This window comes from Phocoena sinus, chromosome 1 (assembly GCF_008692025.1).
Source record: "Phocoena sinus isolate mPhoSin1 chromosome 1, mPhoSin1.pri, whole genome shotgun sequence".
NCBI classification, from domain to species: Eukaryota; Metazoa; Chordata; class Mammalia; order Artiodactyla; family Phocoenidae; genus Phocoena; species Phocoena sinus.
In genome coordinates this window covers 56,108,447-56,132,047 of record NC_045763.1, presented here as the reverse complement: position 1 = coordinate 56,132,047, position 23,601 = coordinate 56,108,447, and the positions used below count along the sequence as shown (strand labels likewise).

Here is a 23,601-nt window from a genome sequence, read left to right as displayed (position 1 = left end):
AGTCCGCCTGCCGATGCAGGGGACATGGGTTCATGCCCCGGTCCGGGAAGGTCCCACATGCTGTGGAGCGGCTGGGCCTGTGAGCCATGGCTGCTGAGCCTGTGCGTTCGGAGCCTGTGCTCCGCCACGGGAGAGGCCACAGCAGTGAGAGGCCCGCGTACCGCAAAAAAAAAAAAAAAAAAAGATTTATGCAGTAGCTCTTCTTAAAGAGACTGGTGGAACTTCAGGTCTCTTCCTACTCTAAAAGGTTCTGAGTGTGCGTCCCTCTTCTGGTTTGGGGCACTAAAGCATGGAGGCCATCTGGTTGATTTGCATTCATCCTTGGCAGCATGCTGCCGGAAACATGGGGTAGCAAGGCCCCAGGCATGCTGTTAGCAAGTATGAATGTGGTAATGCTGTTCTTTACCCACACCTAAAAAGGCATATTGGAGGGATTTCCCCATTTATGCATCTGGAGAGACCGGACTGGCTTCTTCCCTCTACAGGGCCTTTGCACATGCTCATCCTTTACCCAAACTGCTTTCTCCCCGCCTCCCATGATAGCCATTCCATCTCAGCTCAGTGTTACTTCCCTCTTGAGTCCCATGCTGAATCACATTCCTTATTATATGCTCTCTTTTTCCTTCATGGTATTTTAAGTTCTTTATGATTACTTCTTTCTCTGCATCTTTGTTTGATTCTTTTAGTCCTGTGGACTGTAAGCTCCACATGAGCAGTGACCATCTTGCTCTTGTTCTTCGTTGCGGCCTCCTGGTATAGTTCAGCTTTTGGCACGAAGAACTGCTCAAAAATAATTGTCGAATGGGTCTCCTAAATGTGGGATTTGAACACCTGCTTCTGAGCTGAAGCAGGGTATTAGATGTAGCTAATTTCAGATTGCTGTTTTGCTGCAAGGCAGGGTATCTATTTATGTAATTAAAACAATTGGTTATATTACATTTTTAAAGTTGAAAGTATAATGATTTGTTCTTTGAATCTTTTAAAAACTGTCATGACAAAATAGCCAAGTCAAAGTCATCACGTCAAAATTCATACTTATGTCCCCTGCCTGGCCTCCTATCATTAGTTTTGCCTTATCCACTGCAGAAAACCTTCCCAAACCAGCCCTCTCCAGTGTCAGTCATTGGAGTTAGCAAGGGGCATAAAGATGACATCATGCCACACCCACTCTACTGATTTTAGATTGCTTTTGTGTTTTGTGCCATCTCCCACTTCGACTCTAAGGTCCTGTGGGAATGCTGGCCTTGCAGCCTCAGAGGTAACTCATCCCCCTTTCCCCAGGCACCCCTCCACTCCTGCCTTGTCATGCATGGGACTGTGCTCCTCCTAAAGCTGGAATCTGATAAAATGTGTGGAATGACCAACAGAAAACTGAGACAGTAATCTGTATTAATTTGGCAGCCATTTTCAAATCACTAAGAGTGGTTGCTCCTTATTTGCAAAACATAGTTTGATTTTACTCTTAAAAAGAGTTTGTGAGAAGCACCAAGGAAAGCTGTTAAAACAATGCAGAGGGCTTCCCTGGTGGCACAGTGGTTGAGAGTCCACCTGCCGTTGCAGGGGACGGGGGGTTCGTGCCCCGGTCCAGGAAGATCCCACATGCTGCGGAGCGGCTGGGCCCGTGAGCCATGGCCACTGAGCTTGTGCCTCCGGAGCCTGTGCTCTCCAACAGGAGAGGCCACAACAGTGAGAGGCCTGCGTACCGCAAAAAAAAAAACCACAAAAAAACAATGCAGAGCTGTGTAGGTGGTGGTGGTGTTGGTGGTGGTAAGAATGGGACCAGGAACTTTAATTTTACAGAACCAAACTGCTATTCCTGTTTAGTATGAATAAGGCTTTGAGGTGAGGTTGGGAGGACCTTTATTTGCAGCCTAAGTTTTCAGATAAGAATGACTCAAAAAATATTTGGTGAACTGAAAGCATCATTGGTCAGATTTGTTCCCAGGCCCTCTTCCTTTCACCATACAATTTGCTGTTTCACCATTAAAATGAAGCCAGGGGTAGACTGGATTGGGAAGAGGGTAATTCTAAAGGAAGTAGAAATGGGAAATAAAAGTGCAAATCTTTGGGCCCCTAAACTATTGTTCACAGCCTCAAGAGAGAAAGAGGTTGTTGATGGAAAAAGCACATAGTCCTCATTCACACTGGATAGGGCACTCTACACCAAGAAGCAAAAGTCCCTGGCTTCCTTTCTTGAAGCAGTGAAAATAGCATCTTCTTCTTTGATGTTTACACCCTAAGATGTCTCTCTGTCCTCTCAGTGTCCTCATCAATGTTCCCCCCACCCCCACCTTCTTCCTCCCAAATGCTTTTTCCTGCCTGTTTATGGTTTGGGCTGCTTCCTTAATGAAAGTGTCCTCTTATTTTCTGATGCAGTTAACCTCTGCAACTGACTTATTTATTTATCTTTGTCTTTAGCTCAGCTCTGAATGGGTTTTGGAAAGTAGAGAAGAGAATCCAGTCTGCTTTTTGGGGGGCATTGGACAGCTGGATAAATGCAGGTATGTACATTTGCATATTTAAAAGAAAGACAAAAAGGAAAATAGCTTCTATAAAGAATAATGAAACTGATCTTAAACTTATAGGGCTATCTGTGCTATATCCATTTATTTTTCAATATCGTTACCTTAATTTTTGTTCGTTCCAAATGTTGCATGTGCTACTTTGGAGATTTTTTTTTAACTACTAAAATATGGGAAGTACAGTCTAAGTTCCCTTGTAACCTCTCCTAGATATTCACCACTGTTAACAATTTATTGTCTGTTTTTCCAGATTGTACAAATGCATAACCAGAAGGATCATAATATACATGTTTTGCTTTTTTCATTTTGCAGTGTGTCATATACATCTTTCAATGTTGGGTCAAATAGGTTTTGTTTTTGTTTTTGTTTTTTTTGCGGTACACGGGCCTCTCACTGTTGTGGCCTCTCCTGTTGCGGAGCACAGGCTCTGGACATGCAGGCTCAGCGACCATGGCTCACGGGCCTAGCCGCTCAGCAGCATGTGGGATCTTCCCGGACCGGGGCAGGAACCCGTGTCCCCTGCATCGGCAGGCGGACTCTCAACCACTGCGCCACCAGGGGAGCCCAAGGGTCAAATAGTTTTATGTCACCTTAACAGCTGTATAGTATTCCTTTATGTTGGTATTCTTTTTTTTTTAAATAAATTCATTTTATTTATTTTTGGCTGCATTGGGTCTTCATTGCTGCATGCGGGCTTCCTCTAGTTGTGGTGAGCGGGGGCTACTCTTTGTTGCGGTGCAAGGGCTTCTCATTGCAGGGGTTTCTTTTGTTGCAGAGCATGGGCTTTAGGCGCAGAGGCTTCAGTAGTTGTGGCTCACGGGCTCAGTAGTTGTGGCCTACAGGCTCTAGAGCGCAGACTCAGTAGTTGTGGCGCACGGGCCTTAGCCGCTCCGCGGCATGTGGGATCTTCCCAGACCAGGGCTCGAACCCGTGTCCCCTGCATTGGCAGGTGGATTCTGAACCACTGCGCCACCAGGGAAGCCCTTATGTTGATATTCTTAATTTTGTTTACTGAGTGCTCTCCTGTTGGACATTGTATTTTTGTTTTCTATTTCAAATGGTGCCACATCTTGTACATATATAATTATGTATATTTGCCTGATTATTTCTGTAGGGTGAAAGTGTATAATACCATCTTTAAATTCTTCCCCCTCCATGTCTCTTTAGACTCTTAAGGACAAAGGTTTTTTCTTAAGTTATAAAGCAGACTAGCTACTTTGTCTTCCATCTCTATTTTTCATTGTTGGGGTAGAGTTGGAGGCTCAGTGTTGGGTTTTAAAACTTTCTTGCTTGATAGTTGATCTGAACCTTAAGGTAAGTTATGAGCTAATCTTTCAGCCTGGTCTCTGGAAGATTTTGATCTTCAGATTTATTTTGGAGATTAAACAAATAAAACCAAGTGCCTTTTAGTTTGTAGTATCAAGGCATATCTAGTTCGTGTCCTTCCTGCAAGTATCTCACCTCACCAGGGCAGCTAACGGACCAAGCACATGAATTTGTTGAAGAGAATTTGGTTAAGAGAACTGTGACTGTGGCCCTCCCTCCGTGACTTGCTTTGGGTCATTCTGCAAGCTCTGTGCTAGGTACTGGTGATACAAATATGAATGACACAGTCCCTGTCCTTAAGGAACTCAGCACGTGGGAGTGAGAGAGGGACAGACAGGTGAATAAGAGGGTCGTAATTCAGTGCGGTCAGTGCAGTGTGGTGAGTTTGAGAGAGGACATCTAACTCAGGAGGTGGGATGGAGGTTCAGAGGTGGCTTCCTGGAGGAGGTAATGTCCGAGCTGAGTTCTAAAGGCAATTGAAGTTTGCCATGAAAGGGATGAGGTGGGAAGGCACTCCTGGTAGAGGAATCAGCATGAGCAAAGGCAGGAAAATGAGATAAACGGCTTGGGGGTGGGGGGTGGGGAACAAGAAGATGGCAGCTTTGTGAGTTTCAAGCCTGCAGTAAGAGGCCGAGAGGGATATAACATGAGATGAGGCCAGTGCGGCTATCTGGCCAGGTGATGGAGGGCCTCTGTTAGGAGCTTAGGATTGGTCTCTAGATTAATGGGGAGCCTTTAGAGGATCTGAGATGTGCTAGGGGGACATTACTTTGGGGGCTAAGTGAAGGTTGGCTTGGTAGGCAGGAGGAAAGTAGGAACCTGGGGTCAGGGAAATTGGTTTGAGGCCATTGGTGCTGGGGTGAGGGGGAGAAAGAACATGCAGGACTTTCCCTAGTTCCCCTCTCTTTTCTCACCATGCCCAAAGCTCAGTTGCTGAGGTTGGCTCGTTGATCCTAGTTGCTCTCCCCATTGAGGGCGCTCAGGTGAGTAACTTATTTGCAAGCTTCTCACCAGTGGGTTCTGACCTTTTCAAAGCAAAGCTTCTCGCTTACTTTCTGGTGCCACAAAGTGCTGCCCATCGTCCTGCCTGTCCGTGGGGTGAAGGGACCCGGCTCCACTCATTAATTCTCATGACCCATTCATGTGGCTTATGAACATGAATCGGTAGTCCTTTTGTGTGTACTATTTCAGAGCCAGCCTGGGCTAGGCTCTAGGGGCATGAAAATAGGTAAGGATGGTTAATGCCCTCCCCAAGCTTGCCGTTTACTGGGAGGTAGACATAAAAGTAAAAGACAGTGTAATTTGTGCCAGTAGGTCTATTCAAAAGTTAAATGATTCCGGTAGAGGTAACAGGAATATTAGTAATGTTAACATCAGTGGTTCCAGAATGAGGCACATTTTTCAACTACAACTTGTGTGCAAATACAGAAAATAAATTCAGGTCATGTCTAAAATTACTCTGATTTTTGACAATATGGTCTTAACCATAATTCATGAGCGTGCATAATTGATTACTTCCCATGATTGTACCTGCTGTGAGCTCTGGTACATTTGATTTTCAGGGAGGAAAGAGGCAGGGGGAGGTACTTATCCAATACCATATCTTTCGGCTTGCTTACCTTCAAAACACTCTTTCGCCACTTAGTGCTTTTAGCACCATAGAATGACCGCATAGTCTCATTTTCCTTCCACTACAGTATTTAAATATAAAAGAGGACTGCAATGCCATGGCTTTCTGTGCTAAAATGAGGAGCTCCAAGAAGACTGACGTGAATCTGGAGGCCCCTGAGCCAGGGGTGGAAGTGCTCTTCTATCTGTCGGACAGGGAGCCCCTCCGATTGGGCGGCGGAGAGTACACAGCGGAGGAGCTGTGCATCAGGGCGGCGCAGGAATGCTGTGAGTACCGGCAGCTGCCCAGGGCCCAGCAGGTCCCCGTGTCTCTGCCCCCACACCTCCACTGAGTGGAGAGAGGTGTGGGCTCTGGGAGCCATTCGTTCTGCCCTGCCTCTGCCACTGACTTGCATTTGACCTTAGGCCAGTGAATTTAATTCTGAGAGTTTCACTTTTCACTTTCTTTGCTGCAAAGTAGCTTATTCCTGCTCTGTCACTAATGAGCTACAGGGATACCAGGGAACGATGCTCAGTTTTCTGATTTCCCCTATATCTATGAAATTGGAATAATATCAGCACTAAATGAGTGAAGCGCCTGGCACAAAGTTACAAGCTCAGAAGTGCCATCTCTCAATATATTAATTGTTTAAAACTTCTGAAAAGTGTGGTCTGTCCTTATGCTACCATGACCTGCCTCCTTATTGCCTGACACCCCCCTCCCTGCCCCCTGCCCCTGCAACGTGACACTAAGTTGAAGGGAGAAGTTAAGTGTCACTTTGTGGCTTGGTCAGATTGCCAAGTTGTGAAAAGGAAGGACAGTGAGGCTGTGAACAAGACAATCGTTTTTTCTTTTTTCTTTTTTTAAAGTGAGGCTTGTCTTACTAAAGTTAGCCTATTGCCCTTAGAAGGTAGGAAACCAAACTGACTAACAAAATAAAGCCCTTCATTATCCTTTAAACTTGGAGTCATTGGCAATTTTTGCCTACCTGCTTTTAAATGACAGGTAACGTTAATTCATAGAAACTGAAGATCTGATCCACGTAGATCATGGTGGTGGTTATACAACTCTGTAAATATACTAAAATTCATTGAACTGTACACTTAAAATGGGTGGACTTTATGGTATGTAAATTACATCTCAGTAAAGCTGTTTTTAAAAAATCAACTCATTTCATGATGATAGATTAACTAGCCATGATGGCAGATAGTCTGATCCATGCTTTACTTATATCATCTTTAGTCCTCAGAACAACTCTGCGGGGATAGTATGGTTGTTTCAAGAATCAGCTACCTTGTTCGTAATACAGCTTGTCTAGAAAACCCATTTTCTTCCTGATAATGTCTTTCTTCTTAAAATGCTTTAAATACAAGAGTTCCAATAAAAGGGGAGAGGTTGGTGCTATAGGGAAGAATGTAGTAGATCCTTACTGACTAAACATAACACTAGATAAAGTTGGCTGAGTTACAGATTATTATGGGGAAAGTGCATTAATATTTTAGAGTTACTTTGACTAGATAGCAGAGTAGGTAAGGAACCAGCTTTGGACAGCAGCTTTAAAAGTATTTGTAATTAGCAAAACAACTAGATGTAAATTGGTGTTTCTAAGGCATTTTTTCCCCTTTACCTTGAGATTTGGTTTATAGTGTTTATTCTCTTAGCCAAGCTTCTTGCCATCAGCATAGCAAGTATAAACCTTAGTTTGTTAGCAAGGATCATTTGTACAGAATTGTTGGGCTGCAGTTAGTGAGAGGTAGAGGAATTGCTGCTAAAGGAGATGAGGGGGAGAGCCTGTGAATCTGAAGACAGACACAGCCCCTGTATCCTGTTACTCTGGGCTCAGGGTCAATTTGGGGCATCAGTTTTTAAGCCCAGTCTGTAGAGAATGAGTATTATCTTTTGTAACCAACTCAGGGGATTGTTGCAAAAATTAATAAATTTTAAAAATAGATGAATACAGAATACCACAGATTCTTGTAGCTATTATTATAGTGCATGATGTTCTGGGGTCTGTATACTTCCTCATTTTTCACCAATATATGGTAAATTTTTGTTCTTTTAGCTCTCATTATTTGCCCCCTCAGTACCTCTATCTAGGTTTGAATGCCAGCCCTGGATTTTACTAGTTGAGTAACCCTGAATCAGACTAAATCTCAGTTTCTTTACCTGTAACATGGCAAAAATAATACTTAACCACATTAAGTGTTAGGAGAATTAAAAAGTAATAGATGTGTGTTAGCCTGATGCCTGATACGAAGCCCTCAGTAAATGTTAGTATTGTTATTATTTTTCAGTACTTTTATATAAACAGTATCTTTCATCTTCCTATTTTTAAGTAGTAATATTGTTTGAATCAGACCTGTGGTAGAATTATAGACCTATCCATGATTATAGATAAATTATTCTTCAAATATGTATGTTTCACATTCAAATATGGATATGTATAAAGACAAGCTAGATTTCTAGGCCAGTCCACAGAAGCCAATTTATGAATGAAAATCTACTGTTTACCTGAAACATAGTCCTGATAATACTGGATCCCAAAGCCATTTGCCATTTTTCCCAAGGGAAAATGCTCTTTGAAATTTAGCTCCATCTTCTCTGTTACATGGAGGAGTGTAACTCTGAAGGGGTAACTCCCAAATATCTTGAGAAGCAGGAGTTGAGGAATTCAGCAGAGGCATGAAGATGACAAGAAAGCTGTAACTTCTTAACTTAGCATGTGCATTGGAGAGAGTCCCTGCCTAGGTGAGCAGGGCCAGCCGGGGTCCCAGTCAGTGTCAGTCTCACTTCAGATGTCTGAGTTGGGAAACAAGTGCCAGCTACCTCATGTTCTCCCATGTTTTTTTGCTTTTAAGTTCATTGTATCTTAGTTTGAGGCCTGACCACACATGAAAATATCAGCAATGATTGATTACTTGCAATCGTTCTCCTATCTCCCCTGACACTTTCAGATTACAGGTCTGTGTAATTTTAATCATGGGCTCAGAAGTGAGTGGAAAGGTACTCTCCCGGCTTCATCATCTCCCTTATCTTTTTGAACATTCTTGTATCAAAGGAGGCAGTTAGGTAGGGAGGCAAGGGAGCACTGTTGGACCACCTTTTGTAAGCATATATGTTCTTGCTAGTTGGCTACCAATAAAAAATATTTTTGATAACCATACAGAGTACTTAAGAAGTGTATTGTTATTAATGGCAATAGATTTTAATCACTGATAGAAATCACTTTGGTTATTTATTCTAACACACATTTCATGTGCTACTGCCAGGAACTTGTTCACATGTTTAATGTGTAATCACAGTGTGTTAGAACTGGTTAAACATTTTCTGTAGGAGACAGATTAGGGATTTCTCAAACTCTAAGAATGTTTCTCACTGTGATTAACAAGGTGCACATCAGGTGGTATCTGGAAACCTCTCAGATGGCCTTTTTTTCTTTGAAGCAGGATTTGGTAAGACTCTGTCATAGACACTGTAATGAGAAATATTATTAGACTTTTATTTTCAAATGGTTTTAACCTGGTTTGCCAGGAGCTATAGTATATATTCCTGGGGAGCCATAATTTTTTATTATTTTGTTTAAAACTGCCTGATTGAACATGGTTGGAAGTTGTATTTGGCCCTAAGAGGATGCGAATATGACGTAGATTCTTTTTGGCTAAGAGAATTTTTGGTCTTTGCATATGTTGTGCTTTGGAAACAGATGGCCAGATTTATCTGTCTTTAATTTTCTGATGTGTTCTTTACTTTTCCCCAGGTATATCTCCTCTGTGTCACAACCTCTTTGCCCTGTATGATGAGAACACCAAGCTCTGGTATGCTCCAAATCGCACCATCACCGTCGACGACAAGATGTCACTCAGGCTCCACTACCGGATGAGGTATGGGTGCCTGCTGGGTTCCCTCATGCAGGGACGGGCAACGGTTAGCCTGGAGCCCTGATTCACTTACCAAGAAGTATTGTAGTCATTTTTATAACTTGTAAGTTTTGTATTTGCTTGGTATGAGAAAGGGCTTCTTCAGTATTTGGAAAACAATTCAAGGTGAGTTTGACCACCTTCCTCTGCCACATTTTAGAAAAGAAATCATTATGATGCAGAGGGTATTTTGAATAGAATTAGTATCCTACAGCAGAGTTTTTCATTCAGTGAATCATGGATATGAGTTTAATTTAGTGAGTTATGACCAGGATTTTTTTTAAAAGAGAGAAATAGATGAGGACAGATAATACCATCATATATACATATCCTAAGAATGTTGTTTTTTAGAACTTCAGCTTGAGATATGTAATCTGTCTGTATGTACTAGGTCATGATAAAATAAATATGTTTCTTACTAAAAGTTGCAGCTAGAGAGCTTGAGAAACACTGCCTGAAGTGGAAACCTAGAAATCCTAGCTTGGTCTTGTTCTAAAGAGGTGAATGTTTTGATCCACTCCCTGAGGATTTTTATCTAGTGGGGCTGTAATTTTTCTTCTGGTGGGTACTTACTTGCCTTTTCTCCCATATTGTAGACTTTGTTAAATGTCACGTAGTCTCCCAAGGTGGCACAGGCAGTCAGTACTACCACTGTAGTCTCTTGAGTTTATAAGTGTGTTTGTTCTGTACCTAGAATTGAAAGTATGTTTGTTAGATACTAGCTAAGCATAATTTCACACGTATATTTAGCAGAGAAGCTTATAAATTCACCCTATTATAAACAGGGCGAATCATATCTGAAAAGAATCTTAATGTACATAGATGTGATTAAGTCAGTGGGTTAGCTCAAATGCTGATGGTACGCCGGGTCATGCTGGAAAAGCCCTGGAGATCTCAGAGGCCCTCAGTATTTTAGCTGCTATTTACTCTGGGGCGTCAGTAGAGTTGTTACCATTTCACAGTGGCCTGGGTGTTTTTCTCAGCGGAAGCTGAACCAGATCTATGTTCTTTGATAATCATCCTGGGGCTGACTTTCCTCTTCTCTCTGTACTCACCCACGGTCTCACCTTAAGAGGAGAGGTGTGTGTCACGTGAGATTTCACGCCCCAGATTTAGGGAAACGTTCACCCCACCCAGCTGAGCCTTCCGACTATATTTGGATTTGTTTTTCAGAGTGTAATCTAGCTTTCTGTGGCCTGGGGGTTGGCTCTGTGACCCAGCATTGAAACATGTATTTGCAGCTCGAAGTCTAGGGAGTGGGGCATCTCATTGAGTTCTAGTTCTTTCCCTCTAGGTTTTTCCACTTGGCTCAGAATCTAGAATGGTAGAATCTGGGACTTGGAAGACATCTGAGTTTGCCTGATTCAGTTCTTCCAATTTTTTAGGGGGAAACTGATGTCCAAAAAAGAAAAGTGAGTTACTCACAGTTACACACGTAGTGACTTGTCTTGTTAGCATTAGAATCCTCTTTGAGGCCTTCGTCTTTGCTGGTCATGTGACTGCCTCATGATTAAAAGCTGTCTTTGCCAGCTCCCTGTTTATGTTAGCTGCCAGGAAGTGCATGGCTGCCTCATTTTTGGCACCTTGACTTTGTACCTGACATTGGGCTTCAACAGGATATTGCTTTGTTACCACAAGCTCTTTGAACTTGGAAAAAAAGATCCCACCCTAAGCTAAAACATTTGCATTACAACAAACTACATAATTTTGAAACCTCAGCATCTCACCACTAAAAAAGGTGTAACACGAAAATAAATGTTGGTGACTATTTCAGTGGAATCCCAGCTCTGTGTTCTTGTACTTTAATTATAGTTTTCTGCTTTTAGGTAATTTTGATAGCTATTGTTTTGTAATGTATCTTAATATAAGACAAGCATATTCTTTATTCCTTTTTAAGAAAAAAAAGTTTTCTTGCTTTATCATCTAAATGAATTTTACTATCCATTAGTAACGTTCTATAGAAGCCTGAAGAGAATTCGTTGTATATAATAGCTGTATCCAAACTTAGAATATGTAATCATCTGTAATATAATTTTCTCAAAAACCTGCAAGGAAGGCATATCTCTTATTGGCAGGTCTGTCTGTCCCACCAATAAGGGGGATAATCTTTCCCTCCCTCCTTCCTTCCTGCAGTGTTCTTCCACATCATTCTGCAAAGGAATATCAGCAGCTGTCATACTACATTTATTTAGATCATTCTTAATTTTTTTCCTTTAGCATGTTGTAGTATCAGGAATTGGCCCAAGTTTAATAATTAATTTTGAAAGGGGCACACAATTTCTGTCTTCAGTGTACTTACTAGTTTTGTCTTATTAGCGATTAGGAAGATGTTGATTTTTTTTTTTCCTTGAAACATTCCCTGTTGTTACATTTATTTATTTTTCTTGAAGTGTAGTGGATTTACAATATTAGTTTCATATGTACAACATAGTGATTCAGTATTTTTGTACGTTATACTCCATTTAAAGCTATTACAAAATAGCGCTTCCCTGGTGGCGCAGTGGTTGGGAGTCCGCCTGCTGCTGCAGGGGACATGGGTTCGTGCCCTGGTCTGGGAAGATCTCACATGCCATGGAGCGGCTAGGCCTATGAGCCATGGCCGCTGAGCCTGCGTGTCCGGAGCCTGTGCTCCGCAATGGGAGAGGCCACAACAGTGAGAGGCCCGCGTAAAAAAAAAAAAAAAAAGTTATTACAAAATAATGGTTATATTTCCCTGTGCTATACAATATATGCTTGTTGCTTATGGAAGATGTTGATTTTGGCAGTTAACTGATCTAAAGTTTTTTTTCTTTTTATTGTCTTATTAAATAGAGAGCTGTCAGCCTTTGACTATAGGCAATTTCCAGAGATCCAGCCTTGTTTTAGGCTTCCTTCAGCCTTTCTGTAGTGGAGAAGCTGCACATTGCCTTATCTTGTCTGAACATCTTACCTAAAGGCTTCCAAGGCAAGGCTAGTCTCACAGGGCTCAGACAGCAACCTCAGAAAATGTCCTTCTTCAGCCCCGAGAGAGTATGCTGGGCCCTGTTAGCTACTCTCTTAATCATCCCATTTAGACCCTCTCACCTGTATCCTCCCAGGCAGACCCCCTGGAACTTACAGTAGATCACTAGATTATTGTATGAATGAAGAGAACTCTCCATTTTGGATTTCCCTCAGCAGTCAGAGGAGTTGGCCATGGCCTTGTCCATCTTTTTCTGCCCCAGTGTCAGATTTTCTGTGTCTGCTCAGCTGGTAGGGCTGGTTCACCTCTTACTTTCTGCCTGCTCGGGGCAACCGATCCTGGAGGAGTCCTCCCCACCTTGCTCTGTTCTTCCCTTGAAGAGCAGGCTCCTCAGCCTGGGGGCAGCATGAATTCTGGCCTCTTTGTCAGCTGAGAGCCTCAGGCTTCTACTCTCACGTGGGAAGGTGCGGGGACAGTCCTGCAGCTGTGGTTTATGGTGCATGTGGACTCTGTGGATACGTGGCTCTTTCTGTCTGAGAGAGAGATGCCAAAGGCCACAGTCAAATTTTCAGTCATTTCTGTGAGTTTTGTGGAAGATGGGCTGTATAGAATCACTTGAAAGTTGTAAAATGTTGATTTTTACCTTTAAAGTAACTTCTTATCCATCCTTTCCATTTTAATTGCTGCTTCTTCAGTTAGGTCATTCATTTGCTGTTTCTGCATCCAACAAGCATGTATTAAGCACCTGTTCTATGCCAGGCGCTGGGGATTTCGTGATGAGCAAGGCACTGAGGCCTCTGCCCTCACAAACCTCACGGCATTGCCCAGGCTGCTGCCTTAGGCGCCCGCTTGTCTCTTGGCCTCTCTCATTTCAGTCCATCTTCTGTGGGGCTTTCTTCCAGTGGGATCTTGCCTCACATCAGTTTGGCTCAGTCTTTCCTCTGCCTTCTGTGTATGGTCCAGACTCCATAGCCTGATATTTATTTATCCTAGTCCCAACTCCCTTCCCCAACACTTTACCCTTCCCTGCCACATCGCCTGGCAGTGGCAGCAACTTCTTCCTCCTTGGTACTCCTTTGACACCTTATCTGAGACACTCATGTTCAAGAAAAACTTATCTGTGAGGCACAATGCCTTGGGCTCATCATGTTATTAGGGGTCCACAGAAGTGTTTTAATTTTATTAAAATCAGGGAAAAAAATAATCCAGCTTGGATTATATTCATCTTTATACCAACATAGTTGTAAAATATAACTTTAATATTTTTTTTTATGGAGGAAAGGAAAACTGTGTGGGGTCCATGGAAGTCACAGTGTAGCCCTATTTATGAGATGTTCCCCCTGGATTTAACTGATTGGCTACAGACAGGGAATTCACAGCAGGCAGGGACTGTGCCTGAGAACCCCTTGTGTTCCAGAGCCTGGCCCAGGACCTGGCATGCCCTAGGCTCTGCAAATAGAGCTCACTGACAGATATCTGAGTTTAACGGCAGCTCCTTTTTGGGAGGTTTTATATGTTCCTTCTCCATGCCGTGGTGGTTTTTCATCAGCACATGGGCATGTCAAGGGAGAGAGACCCAGGTACCCTCTGAGTCTGTAGCCTAGAGCTGGCCTGGATCAGCTTGGCTCAGTCACTTTCACACATTCCAGAACTCATTATGTTTCTCTTACAGATGACAGAGGAAAGTAGTAGTGGAGGAAACAGGCTTGTGGTCTTAGGTGACCTAGCCTCTCGGAACCTCAGTTTTCCTCATCTATAAAATGGAAACAGTGAAACATACCTTGTACAGTTGCTGTAAGCATTAAATAGCATAATGTATATGAAGCATTTATTAGTTCAGGGCACTGCAGCTGATGCTTGTAGTAGTGTTTGTATATTTCTTCTGTTTTAAAACTTTGTTCATTGTAAGATAAAAAGTGTCAGTAACAGCCATCTGAGAATTAGGAAACACTGCTACATTAACGGTATGTCTTGACTGTATGATGAAACTAGATTTCAGAAATGTTAAACTGTGAAATAGGTCTTGGATTCAAGGCAGGCTGGCGTTACTAACAGTGGAGGGAGTTGCTGGGCTAGCATCTAGTTCTAGACAGCAGTGTTTTCCTATCTAGGAAGATGGAGTGGAAATTACTTTGTGATTTTAAGGAAGTCACTTTATCTCCCTGAGTCATAGATGAGGTTCTGGCAGTATGCTCTTCACAGAGTGCTTGTAAGAATGAAAAGAAAAGGACCTTATAAACAGTGAAGCGCTACACAGATGAAAGGTCTGTTTGTTTACTTCTCAGGGAAGTTTAACCTCTGGCACTGATCGCTCTGGGTAGAACCAGGATGCCTCTCCCACGCATGCCAGGGTCCCCTTTCCCACAGTTAACATGCATCTTCCTGCCTTACAGGTTCTATTTCACCAACTGGCACGGGACCAATGATAACGAGCAGTCAGTATGGCGACATTCTCCAAAGAAGCAGAAGAATAGCTACGAGAAAAAAAAAGTTCCAGATGCAACCCCTCTCCTTGACGCCAGCTCATTGGAGTATCTGTTTGCTCAGGTAAGATGTTGGGCCCGGGAGAGCCTGGAGTTCGTGGGGTGGGTAAGACATGGTAGGGGTCAGATTCCCTGGTGCAGCCGACCATGGTGGCAGCTAAGATGCTTTATGGCCTGTTCCATGGGTAGTTCTCACCAACCCTGGACTTGCCCCAGGTGAGGAGGGGGAAGGCAGTTCAGCATCCAACCGGCTGTTTATCCCACTTGTGGGCTTTTTGGGCTTTACTTCTTCCCCATTCCTTTCTTTTTCCCCCCTCCTACCATTTCAGTTTGTGTCTACAGTGCCTCCTGTGCAGAGAGCAGAGGGGAGCTATAAGTGAGGGAAGGTGTAGTTCAGCAGGGCTAATCACGAAGGTACTTCTCAGCAGTCACAGAGAGGAAGGAGGTGGCCACTCTGAGTCACAGTGGTGGCAGGGTAGAACAATAAGACACTAGAAGAAAGCCAGAAAGAGAGGTTAAGTCACCTAAATTACATTACCCTGAGATAACTAACATTTTTGTATATGTGCTTCCTGATTTTATCATGCAGATATGTATTATGCACTATGTAGTTTTTGAAGATATGTTATTGTTCTGAGTGTCTGTGTACTTTTTGCTAAGGTGCTGCAGAAACTGCGGTGAACAAGACAGACATGGTCTCTGCAAGCACCAGACATATAATCGAGTTGGACAAACAAAACAAGCAGATAAAATGATACATAGATAATACACAAGAAATTGGGAAAAGTGCTATGAAGAAAAAGGCCTTTGTCATAGAGCATATGGGGAGGGAGGTTTGAATGGGGAGACCTAATTTAAATAGCGTGATCAGAGAAGATCCCTCTAAAGAGGTGGCATTTATACTGAACTTTGAAGAATAAAAAAGTGTCTGCAATTCTAAGGGAGGAGTAGAGCAAAGCTTTTCAGAAGCAGCACTACTGACACTTTGGGCTGGTTAATTCTTTGTTGTAAGGGATTGTGGAATATTTATCCACACCCCTGGCCTCCTCTCCTTAGATGCCAGTAGCACCAGTGTAGTGGCAGTAGAGTTGGAGAAAAATGGGTGATTCTGAGATTAATTTTGGAGATGGATTTGTTATGATTTGCTTATGAGTTGGATGTGGAAGGTGAGGATATTTGAAGAATCAAAGAGAATTTTGAGATTTATTTTGGGCAGTGTTTGGTAGATAACGGAGTGATTCCCTGCATAGGGAGACTGGGAGCAGCAGGCTGGAGAAGGGGTGGGAATTGGGAGCTCTCTTTTGGAGACACCTGTGAGATACACAAGTGGAGATTCGGCTAGGAAATCGAGCGTGAGACTGGAATCCAGAGGAGAAGTCAGCCTTTATTTAACTAATCCTTGTTTCTGAACGCGTTTGGTTTTTCTTGATTTTTTTCCCCTGTTATGCTATCACTGTTACAAAACAGCCTCATACATACGTCTAATATGTGTTCTGTTTATTATTTCCTTAGGATGTACTTTTACACGTGTGGGTTATGTGTCACAGTTGTATTCTCTTGTACAGCTTTAGTTGTTGATTGCACACTATCCACGTTCCTTAATATACCTGAGGACTGGCCTCAGAGACAGTAGAGAAATGGGACAGGGCACAGCCCTGGGCAGATACTGTGTGGAAAAAATAAGTGAACTGGCCATTTTCAGATTGGTCTTTTTGAATTCAGTCTCCCAGTTTTACATATATTCATTTCTTTTTTTTTTTTTAAACATCTTTATTGGGGTATAATTGCTTTACAATGGTGTGTTAGTTACTGCTTTGTAACAAAGTGAATCAGTTATACATATGTTCCCATATGTCTTCCCTCTTGCGTCTCCCTCCCTCCCACTCTCCCTATCCCACCCCTCCTATATTCATTTCTGAGATTGATTCTTTTACTTTTTTGGGAGAGGAAGTGTAAAAAAAAGAGTGCACCATACTTCAAGAGTAAGTATTACATTAGAACCTGACTTTTCAGAGCTTCAGGAATGAGTTACTTGAGGTAGTTGTACAGTGATATTGACAGAAAATCACAGCCAGACAAAATGGTTTCAGATTTTGTTCTCCTCTTCGCACATTGCTGGTGGAGATGATTGTTGTTGGTCCTTGGTAGTTTGTAGAAGTGGTCAGTGTCCTTTTCTTACTGAGAGAAACAAGAAGTCCTATCTTGGGGAAAAGGGGGAACTGCAGCAGTTAGAACCCTCCGTCCAAAACCCACTAAACTAAAGTTGCTTCAGGGAAAGTGAGTGTCTTCCTTATATAGGAATACCACCCCCATACTTCATGTCTGCCTCTTTTTGAGCTGGTGAAAGGCTAACGAGGTCCCAATCCTAAGAGCTGTGTACACTTCCAGTCGGTGAGCTTTAAAGACTGAGTTTGACTGTAGCACAGTGTTGCAGAGCTGTAGCCCTGCAGTCACGTCTGGTCTGACCCTCTACCCCACCACTCACTAGGTCCCCAGCTCCCACAGTATTCTTTCTACTTGACTTTGGTTTTGGTAACTACTTGATGTTATATATTTTTGTTTGTTTGTTCTTCTTTCTTTCCTGGAAATCTCCGTAAGCTCAGCGATGTGGTTTGGTTAACTGCTGTATCCCTAGCACCTAGAATAACATCTGGCCCGTAATTGGTTCTTGTTAATCAATGATTACCAAGTGAGTGAATGAAGTTATTTAACCTTTTGGTGCCTTAGATTTCTCAGCTGTTAGGCAGAGATGATGATGTTAGCATCCCCCTCATAGGGCTGTTGTAAAGAATAAGTGAAATAGTAAATGAGAGGAACCTCGCACAGTGCCTGGCACTCAGTTTAGGGCTTAATAAAGGGGACCTAGCAGCCCTCATTGGCTCGTGGAATGTGGCGTGCCTCAGTGAGTGAGGGGGTGTATTTTGGTGATGCATTCCACTACCGGAAACTTGAACAGCAGATGTTGAAAAAACTTACGTGTGGTAATGATGCAGTGTAGAATCTGGATTCCTTCTCCTTTCTGTAAATCTACATCAGAAGGGCGTGTGGTGCTCTGTCATTTATACACCGGTTTGTTGTGGAGTTAACAAATAATCAAACTCCAGACAGCTGTCACGTCCCATGCCCTGGTGCAGCCCAAGCCTAGTACATGCTGCTTTTCATCATCACTTACATGGGAAGCCCCACAGAAGGGCTTCATGTGTTCATACTGTTCACCAGCACCCAGCATAGTGCACAGTGAGTATTTATTAAACGAATGAATTAACCTGGGGAGACCTTTCCCAAGCCCCTTCATGCCCAGCTGTTGAGAAAGAACTTTGGTGCCAGAGAAACTCTAAATCTCGTTAGTCTCATTGCTGTACTGCTTATTGGGTAGCACCTCCCTGTGTGGGGAACCTTCCTCTCAAGATCAGAAACATGAGTGGACTCTTGAAACTTAAGTGGTGGTTCATTTCTTCTCACCTCTGCTCCAAAGGGACAGTATGATTTGGTCAAATGCCTGGCTCCCATTCGAGACCCCAAGACGGAGCAGGATGGGCATGATATTGAGAACGAGTGTCTGGGAATGGCCGTCCTGGCCATCTCCCACTATGCCATGATGAAGAAGATGCAGTTGCCAGAACTTCCCAAGGACATCAGGTAAGCCTTCCTGCTGGCTAAAGAATTGATTGTGGGGATGGTGTTATTTTTGTATGTTTTCATACATCTCGGGATTTTTTTTTTTTTTTTTTTGTGGTACGTGGGCCTCTCACTGCTGTGGCCTCTCCCGCTGCGGAGCACAGGCTCTGGACGCGCAGGCTCAGCGGCCATGGCTCATGGGCCCAGCCACTCCGCGGCATGTGGGATCCTCCCGAACCGGGGCACGAACCCGCGTTCCCTGCATCGGCAGGCGGACTCTCAACCGCTGCGCCACCAGGGAAGCCCCTCATATATCTCAGTTTAACTACTGCCAGCTTTTGGCTGACTACTGCTCTCTGCAGAGTGCAACTCATTTTTAGAATATTTATGAAAGGTAGCACAATTATAACTGTGTCCTGATTTTGAATGTTGGCTGATGACCTCAGAAATTTGTACTAGGGTGACAGTTCTGAGCTGGGGTGCCAGTCAAATTAGTGGCCTGCATGCCCTCCCCCTTCCTCTCTGCCCATGCTGGGCATTGCCATCTATCACTGAACTTTTTCCTTTTGTGCTGGATCTGTCCTAAAATCCTTCTCAGTATAGTTCTACAGGCAGCTGCTTTCATTCCCAGCCAGAACTAGTTCACTAGAGAGCCATTACTTCTGATGTGAAGCACAATCAACTGTTACCTTAAGAAAACTGTATTTACTTAAAATTATCATTTGTGATCAAGTCTTTGTGAAGGAATATTCAATCTGCATAACTCCCACCCATCTATGAAATATAATTTTTATTTTATTTTATTTTTTTGACCGCACTGTGCCACATGCGGGATCTTAGTTCCCCCACCAGGGATCAAACCTGTGCCCCCAGCAGTGGAAGTGCAGACTCTTAACCACTGGACCACCAGGGACGTCTGGAAATATAATTTTTAAATCAGTGAGCTATTGTGATTGTCATAAGACAGTCTCATTTTAAAGAGGGAATTATTTATAGTGGTGTTATTTGTGATAGGTGGCATGGATCTTCTCATAAGGTTACTTCTTGTATCTCCTTGCCCTTGACCAGCGTCTGGAGCAAATCACAAGTTGCTCCTCAGAAATGGAGGGACTGATAAGACATATGCTGTTCTGCTACTTTCTCTGTTTTCTGTGGCTTTTGCTCTGGGCACCTCCTCTTTATTTTTTCATGAGGCTGAAGTAAAAAATGATAACTCTCCTCTGATTTTCCTCTCTATTACATTAATCTAAAAAATTACAATATTTGTTGGGGATAAATTTCAAACTCCACAGTTTTCCACGGTTGTGAAACCATCTGTGTGGCAGGGATTTCCCTGTGCCAGGTGCTTTTTCAGGCCTGGGAGTAACAGGCCGACGGGTCTCCCCACTTTGACCCCCAGTGGACTTGTTCTCTTTTTCTTTGGTGTACATACTCTTCTTAAAGCTGGCTCCTTTTCTAGCAGTATATCCGTTTGCTGAGATTCTGTTAGTCATAGATACTCTCTGATTAGCACCTGGATGGGTAACTAATCTTTCAGTTTACTTGTTGATCCATTTAATATATCTGAGACATTTGCACATGGCAAACACTAAATCTTTTGTATTTAATCAGCTTTTATGGGTTTTTCCCATTTCTTATAAAAGTAGTTTTTGATCTTTATAGAAAAATTGTAAAATAGGTAGGCAAGTAGAGCATACAAAACATCTTCCATCACTCTTGACACCTTCCAGACGGCTTTCTAACTGATGCTGAATCTTAGTAACTGTGTTTATGTGAGCACCAGTGTTCATGGGAACAGTGACACTAGCAAACAAAAACACAGATAAGTGCATTTTGCTGCCTGCCTTTGTGACCCAGAAAATCTGATGATTCCTGTAGGAATTTCCCATTTCAGTAAAATCTGTGGAACATGTACTTTTCTCTTTTCTTTCAGTCCCTGTTCACCCCAGTCTCCTTACGATTATCATCCTCAGAGTTTTACTCCATCTAAGACCCTCTGGGAGTAGACCCTTCTTTCTCATTTGGCAACACAGGGAAGGAAGATTTATAGACTTAGGTTTGTTTCTGCACTATTCTGCTAACCTATACGTGAAAAAGAGACTTTTTTGTTTTACTTTCAGCTACAAGCGATATATTCCAGAAACACTGAATAAGTCCATCAGACAGAGGAACCTTCTCACCAGGATGCGGATAAATAATGTTTTCAAGGATTTCCTAAAGGAGTTTAACAACAAGACCATTTGTGACAGCAGTGTGTCCACACATGACCTGAAGGTGAAATACCTGGCTACCTTGGAAACTTTGACAAAACATTATGGTGCTGAAATATTTGAGACTTCCATGCTACTGATTTCATCAGAAAATGAGATGAATCGGTTCCATCCGAATGATAATGGAAACATTCTCTGCTATGAAGTGATGGTGACTGGAAATCTTGGAATCCAGTGGAGGCAGAAACCAAATGTAAGTGCTGACAGGTGGCTGATCAGAACAGAGCCTCCTGTGTCACATGGTGTGTTCCGTGTATTCTGTTGGGATTATCTCTTTGCATGTTCATCACCCCTGTCAGCTGAGTTTATTTCATGGGCTAGAGACCATGTATAATTCATCTTTTATTGTATCCATGTAGCAGTAGATCTAAAATAAATATTTATTGAGTTCTGTAGGGAAACAGAAATATAATAACAACATACACAATATGTAATAATATAGTAATAACAGCAGACATGTACCAAGTGCTTACCATGTACCAAGTACTTTTCTAAGCATTTTACATGTATTAACTCAATTATTCCTTAAAACAAATCTATGAGAGATACTACCATGTTTCCTTAAAACAAATCTATGAGAGATAGTACCATTTTCCCTATTTTATAGATGAACACAGAGGCACAGACAAGTTAAGAAGCTTGCCCAAGGTCATAGCTAACTAATAGTGATTATGCCAAGAATTGAATTTAGCCCTCTGGTTCTGTGAAATAGAGTAATTTTTCTTGCAATTTGGAGCTTCTTTTTGAAGTGTTTGTTGGATGAGGCAATAGAGCAGAGTGGTCTAAAAGCATGGGTTTTAAATCTAAATAGATGTGGTTCACATCCTAGCTCCACTGTTTATACTCACATGGCCTTGGGAGGGTTACTTCACATATATCAGCCACATATTATTCATCTATAAAATGGCGATACTTAGTGTATTACCTCATAGTGTTGAGAGAACTGAACGTCGTTTAGCACAGAGCTTGGCATATGATAAATGTTCAACAGATTATTATAGCTGCTATTACCATCATCATTATTATTGTAAATAATAATAATATTGAAGTAAAGGTGAGATTTACTTTCTACTCCTATTTTATTTTCATGCTAAAATAACAGTGCCAAACACTTCTCAAGTGTTTCTGTGTAGTGTGGGTACTGTGTTAATAAGAACTTACCTACTGCTCCAAGAACCTTGTGAAGATGTAAGATCTCTGATTATGGATGAGGAAATGGAGGCGCAAAGAGATGACCTAACTAAGTAACTGGCAGAAGCAGGATCTTATCCCAGATTTCTAGTCTCCAAGACTTTGCTACACAAAATACGTAAGCTTGTGCAGACATGTATGACTCCCTAGGTTATCCAAGCATGGGATTCATACCTTCTCTTGAAAATTCCAACTTGAATATGGCTATAAAGTCAAGACAATCAGTGATAGATTGTAAAAGGAGAAAGCCTATGTTCAAATGGGGGGACCTGATTGTAGATGCATGTTAGTAAGCAGTTATTTCCGTTCCTGAGTTTGCTTGCACATTATAGATTGTGTAAAGAGTTTAGTCAGTGTGTTCATTAAGATCTCTTCCAGGTGTAGGATCCCAGGCATCCCTGATGGGACCAATAGGCCCATGGGGACCCAAATAGGCTCATGGGTGCTAACTCTCCCAGTTCCTCTGTCAATCCAGGCACGCTGGCTTTCTCCTCCTCAGCTTCAGGCCTTCTGTTGGTTTGCCAGGAGAAAATGAGAAATACCAACAGAAAATGAGAAAGCTGACTTCACTTTTATGTATCTTATCAGGTTGTTCCTGTTGAAAAGGAAAAAAATAAACTGAAACGGAAAAAACTGGAAAATAAACACAAGAAGGATGAGGAGAAAAATAAAATCCGGGAAGAGTGGAACAATTTTTCTTACTTCCCTGAGATCACTCACATTGTAATCAAGGAGTCTGTGGTCAGCATTAATAAGCAGGACAACAAGAAAATGGTAAGTTTGCTTCAGAAGTGGTTCGGCCTGGGTCTGGTGTTGGGAGGGAGACTTTGCTGAGGACACTTATGCAGCATGTGTTCTTCAGGGTTCCTGTCCCAAAGAGAAAATCTTAATGATCATCTTATTTAAGCCAGAAAGTCCCTATTGCTGACATTGACATTATCAATGTCTGTTTTTAAGTTACTTGGGTACATTCTAGTGCCTTTCTTTGGTCTTCAAATGTGTATCTGCTTCAGGATTTGCTGTCTTCCCAAAGATATTTCAGCATCAATATTTAGTTCACAAAAGTTAGTGGATTTGAAGATCCACATCACTGAGTGTCAGCATTTTCTCCCAAGGGCTCCTGCACAGCCTCTCTGCTGAGTTGTGTGGGTCATCTGGAATGAGGTTGGTGGGAAGCCCCACTTTGCACTTGAGCAGACTGTCCAGCCGGTGGCTCTGGCCACAATGACAGTCCTCATCATGGTGTCAAGCACAGCCAAGTGACTCTCGGACAGAGGAAGGGGTGTTCAACCTCTCTTCCTCTTTTGTTGGTATCACTTGAGGACGTGATCTAGACAGGCAGGGGAAGTCACTTCCCCAGTTTGGCAGGGGAAGTGGGAGTCCTGCCAGAATAAACATGTTTGTGTTGGGGAAGTCACAGCTGACGTCACATGGGGAGGACAGGTGGGTGAGACACGGTGCTCCTCCATGCAATGAAGGTAGTCATCTAGGGAAGTACCATGTTTTGCCTAAAAATTTGCAAATACTTTGTCAAAATCATAACACTCAGTACTGGGAAAGAATCTGGTGATATGGTTTAGGACAGATGGTCATTCTTTTACATCTAGAGTAACTAGTCTTTTTGATATACCATTTCGGAAAGCAATTTGGTAAACATGTGTTAAAAGCCTTGAAACTATCTATATAATCCCTCCATAGGAAGTGAGGACCTGTCTTCTAGAAAC

At 42.5% G+C, this 23,601-nt stretch overlaps 1 protein-coding gene across 7 annotated transcripts in view; it reads left to right on the top strand.

Annotated features, from left to right (window-relative positions):
• Positions 1-23,601, top strand: part of JAK1 (Janus kinase 1) — a 238,437-nt gene that overhangs the window by 182,846 nt on the left and 31,990 nt on the right. For 6 of the 7 annotated variants that reach the window (XM_032636630.1, XM_032636616.1, XM_032636619.1 and 3 more), the window contains 7 exons: positions 2,419-2,501; positions 5,546-5,744; positions 9,215-9,338; positions 14,709-14,862; positions 18,274-18,437; positions 20,537-20,879; positions 22,466-22,651. In XM_032636630.1, coding sequence (XP_032492521.1) covers positions 2,496-2,501; positions 5,546-5,744; positions 9,215-9,338; positions 14,709-14,862; positions 18,274-18,437; positions 20,537-20,879; positions 22,466-22,651 — 1,176 coding nt within the window. In that variant the 5' untranslated portion in view covers positions 2,419-2,495. The remainder of the gene's footprint in view (positions 1-2,418; positions 2,502-5,545; positions 5,745-9,214; positions 9,339-14,708; positions 14,863-18,273; positions 18,438-20,536; positions 20,880-22,465; positions 22,652-23,601) is intronic. The other variant, XM_032636633.1, reaches the window with a different exon arrangement.